The sequence below is a fragment of the Lagenorhynchus albirostris genome, chromosome 2 (genome assembly GCF_949774975.1).
Source record: "Lagenorhynchus albirostris chromosome 2, mLagAlb1.1, whole genome shotgun sequence".
Lineage (NCBI taxonomy): Eukaryota > Metazoa > Chordata > Mammalia > Artiodactyla > Delphinidae > Lagenorhynchus > Lagenorhynchus albirostris.
Genome location: NC_083096.1, coordinates 161,518,415 through 161,528,500, shown reverse-complemented (window position 1 = coordinate 161,528,500; position 10,086 = coordinate 161,518,415). Strand labels below are relative to the sequence as shown.

Here is a 10,086-nt window from a genome sequence, read left to right as displayed (position 1 = left end):
TCCCTCCGTGTTTCCTCAGCCCCTGTTCTCTCTGGCGAGACAGTGGTCACACTCCTGTACCTGGTGGTCGATGGGGGTGTCAGGTGTCAGGCCTGACCCACTGCCCCCCCCCAGGGGCTAGGAAGCCCACTCAGTCTGCTTGCTGTATCCCCCTCATCCCCTACTGCTCAGCATGATGGCTTCCACACATCCTCCCTCCCCCATCTTTCCTCCATCACCTCCTTCCTCTTTTCCTTCATATCCTCTTCTCTATCCCCTCTCTTCTCTCTCACTCTCCTTTGTCACCTCCCTTCCCTTGCCAGTCTGTGGGACAGGCTGTAGGACCCCAGCTCTTTTTGTCTGCCAGCGCTGACAGGCTGGGCTTCCCTGCTGGACTGCTAATGGGGAAGCGGCTGCCCTCTTCCCCGGAGACCTGTGGTCTGTCCCTGGACACCTGCTGCCTGACACCTGCTTCCCAACACCTGGGCTGTGGTCCCTGCAGCGATACCACCAGCAGCCTCAGCCCAACCTGCTCTGGAGCAACTTTGGACAAAGTTGTAGAACAAATATCTGGGCAGAGTGGGTGCAAGACCTGCAGATCACGTGGGGAAACAGGCAGTGTGGTGCACTGGAAAGGGCTCTGGGCTCGGCTCCAGTTCTGTTTCCATGGCTGTCTCACCACTATCTTGTCACCTGAAGTTAGGCAACTCAGTTCCTCTCTCTGGGCCTCAATTGCAGCTTCCGTAAAATGGCAATAGTAGCTGTTTTGTAAACCGTAAAACATGGTGCTTTCATGAGACAAACACTGTGGTTAACCAGCAGACATTCCCAAGCCCCTTCTCCCTTTCCTGCCTCCTGCCACAAAGGCGGGAAAAGTCAACTGTCACTTTGCAGCTTCCCTGAGAGTTAGAAGTGGGTACCTGAAAACATTCTAGCTAAGTAGACCCAAGTAGGGATGCTAAGGAGCAATTCTAGAAAAGTTTCTGATTTTCTTTTACAAGGCACTACTCATTCCCCCTTTTCCTATTTTAACACAAATACGATGCCTGGAGCCACAGCAGCTATCTTGGGACAATGAGGCAAAGAGCCCGAGTATGAGAAACCAACATGGTGAGGATTGTGGTCCAGAAAAATGGAAGGAGTCTAAGTCCCTGGTGCTCTTTTGAGCTGCTGCATCAACCCTACTGTACCTGACTCCAGTCTTCTGTTATGTGAGGAAAACAAACACCAATAAATTTAAGCCCCTATTAGTTGGGCATTAAGTTCCTTGCAGCTGAATGCATTTCTAAATGATATAACATGTGAGATGTTTAGTGATAATAAAAATAATAAACAGGAGAAACTTACCTCCATTCCTCAGGACTATGGGCTAGCAACAGTATAGCACCCCCATATATATGTGTATATTTATAAATAACTGTATACTGTATATGTTTATATATACATACATATATGTTTAGTAGCAGGAGAAATTGTGACAAGACGTTTTTTTTTTCTGCCCCTGCCCTGGACTTCAGCCCTGCTCCCATGATCTGACTAGCTTGGCACCTCTGCTTTACTCTTTCCCTCTTTCCCATGGACACTATTATACTTTGTGATATTGTGATCAAATATATATCTGGTCTTTGCCCATTTCTGGCACAGAGCTCCTAAGACCCTTGGAATTTCCTTAGTGATAAGAGTGAAAAAGTGGACAAGACAGTTTTTTGAGATATTAAATTTTCTCTCCTCTGCCAAACACATGGGAGAAGCAGGTTCTGGACCTCCTTGTCTTGGGGGAAGTCTGAGGAAGAGTGGGAAGCAGGAGAGAGAGGTTACTTGCAAAATATACTTCCCCTTCTGCCTTTGGTATCCAAAAGTCCAAGTCTGTTGAGCAGCTTCTGGGCAGTGGGGGAGGGGGTGGTGATGGGGGCAGCAGAGGCGCCTCCTGGACGGAGAGGAGAGAGCCCCAAAGGAACTTGATTAGGGATGGGGGTGGTTCTTCCCAGGCCCCAAAGAAGTTCTCCATGACTGGAAGAGGAGGCCAAGGGCTGTGAGTTCTATGAGCAAAGATGTTCTATGAGCAACTCCTGCTGAGTTGGGGGAGCCAGGCAGAGCCCGGGGAGCAGGTGAGACCTCAAAGGGTGGAAGCACGGTTCCCTGCCCTGCCCGAGCTGCCCCCCGCCCCATACCAGATCTTTCTTGCTCTGTCCACTGCCTTGCTGCTACCTGCAACCCCAGGACTTTTGCACTATCCAGTAGGGGTCATGTGTGTTGGGGAGGAAAATGAAAAATGGCTGAGGTTGAATTTCCCACCAGCCTGGCTGGATGGGGCTTTGCATAGAAAGAAAGTTGATATAAAACAAGTGAACAGGGCTTCCCTGGTGGTGCGGTGGTTAAGAATCCGCCTGCCAGTGCAGGGGACATGGGTTCGATCCCTGGTCCAGGAGGATCCCACATGCTGCGGAGTAACTCAGCCCGTGCGCCCCAACAATTGAGCCTGAGCTCTAGAGCCCGTGAGCCACAACTACTGAGTCTGCGAGCCACAACTACTGAGCCCGCGTGCCACAACTACCGAAGCCCACGCACCTAGAGCCCGTGCTCCGCAACAAGAGAAGCCACCGCAATGAGAAGCCCGCGCACCGCAACGAAGAGTAGCTCCCGCTCGCTGCAACTAGAGAAAGCCCACATGCAGCAATGAAGACCCAACGCAGCCAAAAAATAAAAAATGTAAAAATAAAACAGATATTCTGTTTCTTGCACACCTGTGAATTGAGCTTGATACCCCCTTTAAAATAGCTGTAGATATAGGCTGATGTATGGCAACCCCGTCCCCCCAAAAAACAGTACAGGAGTGTGAAAAGCATGCATCTATTTCATTTTTTCAAGCAGCAGCACAGGATTCTATTGAGTGAATATTCTATCATTAATTTAACTGATCCTCAGTTAATGGGCATCCACATTGTTTTCAGTGGGTTTTTTGTTTGTTTGATTTTGTCTTTCCTACTACCAGCCGCTGTGTTTCTTCTGGCAGCTTGCTGAGCTGCAGGAAGAACGTGGACTCCAGAGCCAAGATCCTCTAGGTTCTTATCTCAGTTTTGCCCATGAGCTACCCCCACCTCTCTGGGTCTCAGTTTCCCCATCTGCAGAATGGGGATTGTACTAGCACCCACCCCATGGGATGTTGCCGTGGTCAGTGAAATCACATCTGTAAAGGGCCTGGCACCATGCTCGGCTCACCATAGGAGTCAAAGAAAGGGTGCCTCCTTCCTTTTGCTGGCTATCAGTCCTCAGGGACTGAGACAAAACTCTAGGCCAAAAGATGAGGTCACCTTAGCCTTCCCTCTACTTCCAGAGACACCTGTCCTTTGCCTCTCTGGAGGAGGATGTGAAAGGTGGCAGGAAGTAGGGAGAAAAATTATAACAGGAGCCAACATTTATTGAACAGTTCCTGTGCACCGAGCCTGGAGCAAGGAACTTCAACGCCAATAGCAAGTCTATTAGTGTACAGAGAAAGCAATTCATAAGAGAAAAAAAAGATGGAGACCTTGACTCCCCCAGTCTTCTCTGATCCCCAGTCTAAATTAGCCTTCCCATTTCTCTTAGTTTTCTTAAAAACTCTACACTTCTCTGCATACATAGCCTTTATTACGGTGTGTGATTATGTATCCATTTGTGTGATGATCGCTGTATTGTCTGACTTCCCCTAAGGTCAAGGAGGGTGAGAACCTACTCTCGTTTATCATTTCCCTGGTGCCTAGAACAGAGCCTGATAAACAGAAAGTGCTCAATAAGAGAAAGGTTAGTTGATTGACTGATCATCGGAATGAGTATTAGTTGATTCTGGAGTAGCCATGAGAAAGCCTAGGGGACAGAGAGTTTATAGCAGAGTAGGAAGGGCCAGAGCCCTGGGCTGAGGTCCAGAGGCCTGGGTTCTGGTACTGAATGTGCAGGGTCAGAGGAAAATTCCGAGGAATGGCTTTGAAGCTGAGACCAGCAAAATAGGTGGGAATTGGGTGGTTCAAAGAGCACAGGAAGACTGCCCAGGGCAGAGAACTGCATGGCAGCGGCTCTGCAGTAAGAGGACAGGACCATCGAGGAGCTGAGGAGCTCGAGCAGCATGGTAAGGGGTCAAGTGGTGGAGGTGGGGAGGTTCAGGCTATGGAGTTCAGAGGTCGCAGACTGGTGACCGGAATGCATGTCTGGTTTGGCCCTTGTTCTATGTTTAAAACAACAAGAACCTCAACAAAGATTATGGTGCCTTGCTCTGGAGCGCACCTTCCGTCTACCTCAGCTTCCCCTGCCCCTCCTCAGCATCCCTCTGCTGCTTCATCTTTTTTTAAATAAATTTATTTATTTATTTATTTATTTTTGGCTGTGTTGGGTCTTTGTTGCTGCTCGTGGGCTTTCTCTAGTTGCAGCGAGCAGGGGCTATGCGGTGCGCGGGCTTCTCATTGTCGTGGCTTCTCTTGTTGTGGAGCACAGGCTCTAGGCACGCGGGCTTCAGTAGTTGTGGCACGTGGGCTCAGTAGTTGTGGCTAGTGGGCTCTAGAGCTCAGGCTCAGTAGTTGTGGCGCACGGGCTTAGTTGCTCCATGGCATGTGGGATCTTCCCAGACCAGGGCTCAAACCCGTGTCCCCTGCATTGGCAGGCGGATTCTTAACCACGGCGCCACCAGGGAAGTCCCTGCTTCATCTTTTAAGTGAGCTGCCTGACCATGAAGACATCTGAGTTGCAGCCTGCTGCAGGGCCAGGTAGGCTGTGGACAGGGCACTGGGAAGGCCTGAGACCTGCCCACCCTCCTCTGAAATGCCTCTGGGGCTGAAGGCTTGGTCTGTCTTAGCTCTTCTCTGTTCTGTTTCCCAGAGGGTCCTGGGCTGGTGAGGTCCTGGCTTGTGAGGGTGGAAGCGCCCTTGTGGGGGGAAGGGGGTACCCTATGCTGGTCAGATCCTGAGCTGGAGTCCAGAAGGTTTGGTTCCCATCCTGGCCCCTCCACTTGCTTCACCTCTCTGAGCCTCAGCTTCCTTGCCTGTGAAAGGGGTGATAAGAGTCCCTACCCCAGGGCTTCCCTGGCGGCGCAGTGGTTGAGAGTCTGCCTGCCGATGCAGGGGACACGGGTTCGTGCCCCGGTCCAGGAAGATCCCACATGCCGTGGAGCGGCTGGGCCCGTGAGCCATGGCCGCTGAGCCTGCGCGTCCGGAGCCTGTGCTCCGCAACGGGAGAGGCCACGCAGTGAGAGGCCCGCATACCGCAAAAAAAAAAAAAAAAAAAAAAGAGTCCCTACCCCAGAGGCTTAGGGTACTTGTTTGACTTTGACTGTGAGCAATTTAGGACAACCCACTCACTTATTCATTTGTTCAACATGCCAGTGTGTGAGAGTTTAGTCAACTGTACAGTTTAAAGACAACACAGGCCACAAGACCACCGTCACTTCTGACACCAATTGCAGGTTCAGGGGTTTCCAAAACTGCCCTTAAGTTTGATCATTCACTAGGAGAACTCACAGAACTCCGTGAAAGCTATTCTACTCACCGTTACAGTTTATTACAGGGAAATGACAGAGTCAAACCAGCCAAGAGAAGCCAGGAATAGAGTGGAGACTGGGGACACATCAGCTGCTGAGCTTCCGCTGTCCTGTCCACGTGAAGTCAGGGTGTGTTCATTTCCCTGCATCCATGAACGACAATGTGCACAGAGCACTGCCAACAAGGGCAGCTCACCTGAGCCTCCGGCATTCAGAGTTTTGATTGGGCCTCCACTGGGTAGGCATGATTGATTGATTGATTGATTGATGACTGATTGGTCAATGGATACTGTGTGACCCAAAGCCCACACCCTAAGTCATGCCGTTGGTCTTTCTGGTATGGCCAGCCCCCAACCTAAAGCACATTGTTAATGAGCAGAGAGGTGTGAGGGAGCCGGGCAGGAGCACACGGCCAAGCCCCCGCACAGGATGACAGCCCTCGGTAGCGTGCAGAGGGGTGCAAGGTGTTTGTTTGAGAACTGACCCCTTCCCACCCCTCTCCTCAGGCGTGAGGCTCTGCAAAGGGAAGTCAGCACCCTGGCAGGACCACTGCCCTGTGGGTGAGCTTCCTTTAGTGGATGCCTCCTCATCTCCCAAATGGACGGTCCTTGCAGGCTTTGCCTGCAAGCCCAGAGGCTGCTGGCCCAAAGGAGGCCCCACCGGCCCTTCTTTGAATCCTTCATCCGGGCCCTCATCATCTTGTGTGCCCCTCTGTCTGTGGTCCTCTCCTCCATCTCCATCTGTGATGACCACTGGCTCCTGGCCGACAACTGCCTCTTCCGGCTGTGGCGCTTCTGCACGGCCTCCAACCAGACTGGGCTGCACTGTCTCCAAGACCTGAGTCAGGCCCATGTGCCCAGGCTGGCCTCAGGCATGGCCGTGGCCCACAGCGTGGCCACCTTGGCCGTGGGGGTTGCCATCTTGGTCCTGGAGCTCCTCATGGTGTCCCAGGTGTGTGAGGACCCCCATTCATGGCGCGAGTGGGCCCTGGGCTCCACCCTCTTCCTTGTCTCGTTCATCTTCTCCTTCGGGGGTCTCCTGAGCTTCCTGATCCTTCTCAGGAACCAGGTCACGCTCATTGGCCTCACCCTGATGTTCTGGGGCAAGTTCACGGCCTCCTTCCTCTTTTTCCTGAACGCCATCCACGGCATCACCCACTTCAACAGCATTACCCATCCGTGGGGCTTGCCTACATAATTTTAGGCCCCCCTCTGAGAATATCGAATGCTGCCAGAAAGTGTGGTCAAGATGGCACTTTTCCAACATGTGACATTAAAACTGCCACCTCTTAGCCTTTGACTGGTTGGGCCAGTGGCCCAGGGGCCTTCGCAGCTGGTCCACCAACCCTGGGGTGCAGTTGGCTCCATGCCACCAGCTGCAGACCAGCTGCACCGGCTTAGCCAAGTTATTAAGACGTTGATTTTACAAGAAGAAACATATTTTTAAGAAAAATCACATTGTTACTATCTGGCTAGTCCCAGACCCCCCAGGCAAACAAAGATTACCGTCCAGAAGGTGAGAGCAAAGGTCAGACCTCTTTTGGGCAAGGTTAAGTTTTATTTTATTTTTCCAGCTTCACTGAGATATAATTGACACATAACATTGTGTCGGTTCAAGGTGCATGTGTTGATTTGACACATTTATAAATTGTAAAATGATTACCACCATAGTATTAGCTACCACCTGCATCCCATCACATAGTTATCATTTCTTTTTTATGGTGAGGACACTTAAGATCTACTCTCTTAGTAACATTCAAGGATATGATACAGTATCATTAGCTATAATTACCAAGCTGTATATTAGATCCCCAAACTTGCTAATCTTATAACTGGGAGTTTGTACCCTTTGACCAATACCTCCCCACCCCCAGCCCCTGGTAACCACTAAATTCTCATTACATACAAGGTCAGCCTGGAAAAGAGACGTGACTTCTCCATCTTAGAAGACCCAAGAAGAGCCACCTTGCCTCTACGCACACTTATAGCCTGAGCAGCCTGGAGCCGGTAGGTTGACTTAGAATAAACAGAGCTAGCATTAGCTAGCACTTATTGAGGATTTCCTACATGCACGGACTCAACCGTTTCCGTGCATTAACTCACCTAACCTTCCCACCTTTTCCACAAGGAAGAAGTATTCATGGCCTCATTTTATGTATGAGAAAACCAAGGCAAGGAGAGGTTTATAACTCACCCACCACACACAGCTGGTAAGGGGCTGAGTCTAGGATTTGGACACAGGTCTAGGTGACATCTAAGTCCACACTCTCTGCTACCTGCCTCCTATATTCTAAAATCACGGGGTTCGATTCAACTGTGAAAATTAATGAAAGAAGGGAAACCTCACTAAAATGGAGTGGGAAGCCAAAACGGGGAGCTCTCATAAGGGTATCACTCCATCAATACTGATTCCCAATGGGAAGAGACATACCTTCCATCTCCAGCAGGAAATGAACTACTTTACTACCTGCAGCAGGAGGAAGAAAGATTTTCTCCTCCACTGAAAACAGATGGGCCAATGAGAGACTGACACAACTCAGCCAACGAAAAGCCACTATTCTTTGACCTCCCAGTTTCCTCCAATGGACATTTTGTTTATAACAGCCCCTCCCAACTTCCCCTTCTCTATAAAAGTTTCCTCTCCTTCCCTTTACCTGGCTTGCCCATGGTTAACATAGTTGCAATTCTTTGCTGCTTCCCAATAAACCCATTTTGCTGGTAAAATAACTGTTTTGTTGTTTCAGATTAACAAAATATATTGAGTTCAAATTCTGGGCTCAGCCACTTACGGGCTGTGTGACCTTGGTCAGGTCAGGGATCCTCTCTGAGTCTCAGTGTCCTTATTGACAGCAGTTAGGATGCCCCCTCAGTGCCCCCTCCCTCCCTTTGGCCTCCTGACTCTGTCGGGATTATTCACCCAACTCGCCCACAAGGCTAGGGACTGCTGGAGGGAAGAATCGCAACCTATGTGTTCACACAGCTCCCACCGCCACCTGCCACACTGCCTGGCTCAGAGGAGGCGTCTGTAAATGTTTGCTGTTATTGAAGTACATTGGAGCGTGCCCCGGAAAGACCAGAAACGAATTCTGCTGAGCAGGGGGACGGCTGTGCAGCCAGGCATCCTCGTGGCTGGGCGCCCACCTGGGAACCTGGTCACACCTCAAGGGGAAAACACAGACCTTAACCCCCAGGGACCCGGCTGGGTGTAGGCCAATGTCTCGACTTGCAGTGTGGCCTTAGGCGAGGACGTAACTCCTTTGGCTTTGCTTTTCCCATTAGTAAAATAAGGAAGTAGGACTAAACCATTGGACAGTTAAAGCCTGTTCTCCTACCTCGGCTGAAAGGCCCTCAGGAGCTCTGGTCCGGGTCCTCACAGAGGAAAGGTCAGTGATGGTCTTTTTGAGAATGCCTCCTTCTCTCTGGTCTTGATGGCCTGTTCCTCCTCCTACCGTGCCCCGTCACACACATGCACGCATGCATACAAGGCACACACATGCATACACACGGTGATGCATACAATGGACTGTCACTCAATATCCATTCACCCCTCCTCTCTGGACCTGCCTTAGTGCAGGAACTAGAATGCTGAAAACACACTTCCCAGACGCCCTTTCACTTAGAGCTAGAGTTCTGCGTGTGACTTAGCTTCAGCCAACTGGAGACACTTACATGACCTTTTGGAAGGTGGAAGTGAGTTTCTGCAGACAAGCAATGTCTGCAGATGTTTGTTTTTTTTCTGTGGCTACTTCCAGCGTGTGGGCACCAGGTTCAGGTGGGGTGAGAGGTGGAGCTGGGCTGTGCAGATGCTGGTGGTGAGTCTGATGGCAGTGCCGAGCCACTATGACAGGCAGTGGTGGCAGCCGGGGCTCCCTGATCCTGGTGGCTTCAGCAGGGGTGGGGAGGGTCTGGAGCCGGGGGCAGCTCTCTTGAAATAATCAGGTCTCCTGATTATTTATAATACATAACACTCTGTAACAGATTCCTTTCTGTTTAGCTAGAATACTTACTTTCTGTTCTCTGCACCTAAATCCTTCAAGTCTTAGCTCAGCTGTCCTGACCCCCAAGCTAGACCGAGTCTTCTGTTAGGTGCTTCCCATTCTCCAGTTACAACTGATATCCGACCAATGTCTATTCTCTCAGAGCCTGGACGAATTCAAATCCTCTCATCAGATATTTAAGGGGCATGTGTAGGCTCTGTTCTTGGTGCTGGAGATAACAGCCCTTCATAGTGTGAAAATTAATAAAGGAAACCTCACTGCAATGAAGTCCGGAGGCCAGAAGAGGAAGCTCTCAAAGTACCACTCCAGGTCAATTACAGACCCCAACAGAATAATATTCAACAGGGAAGAATCATCAATTACAGGCCCCAACAGGAAAAGATGCACCTTGCATCTCCTACAAGAAATCAACTACCCTAGCAACTCAGCCAATGAGAAACCATCATCACCCTGAACTCTCACTTTTATCCAATGGACTTCGGTTCAGAACAACCCCTTCCAACTTCCTCCTTTATCTCTATAAGGTAAAGTTCCTTTCCTTTGTTTGCTGGACTTGCCCGTGGTTTTTGCTGTGGCTTGCTTGTCTGGACTTGCAATGCTCTGCTCT

General features: G+C 50.4%; 1 protein-coding gene across 1 annotated transcript; it reads left to right on the top strand.

Moving 5' to 3' along the window:
• The first annotated feature begins 6,079 nt into the window (after positions 1 to 6,079).
• On the top strand, positions 6,080 to 6,679 carry LOC132515576 (voltage-dependent calcium channel gamma-like subunit). The gene has a single exon (XM_060141953.1). It carries the CDS (start codon positions 6,080 to 6,082, stop codon positions 6,677 to 6,679), a length of 600 nt encoding a protein of 199 aa, XP_059997936.1.
• Positions 6,680 to 10,086: the final 3,407 nt, after the last annotated feature.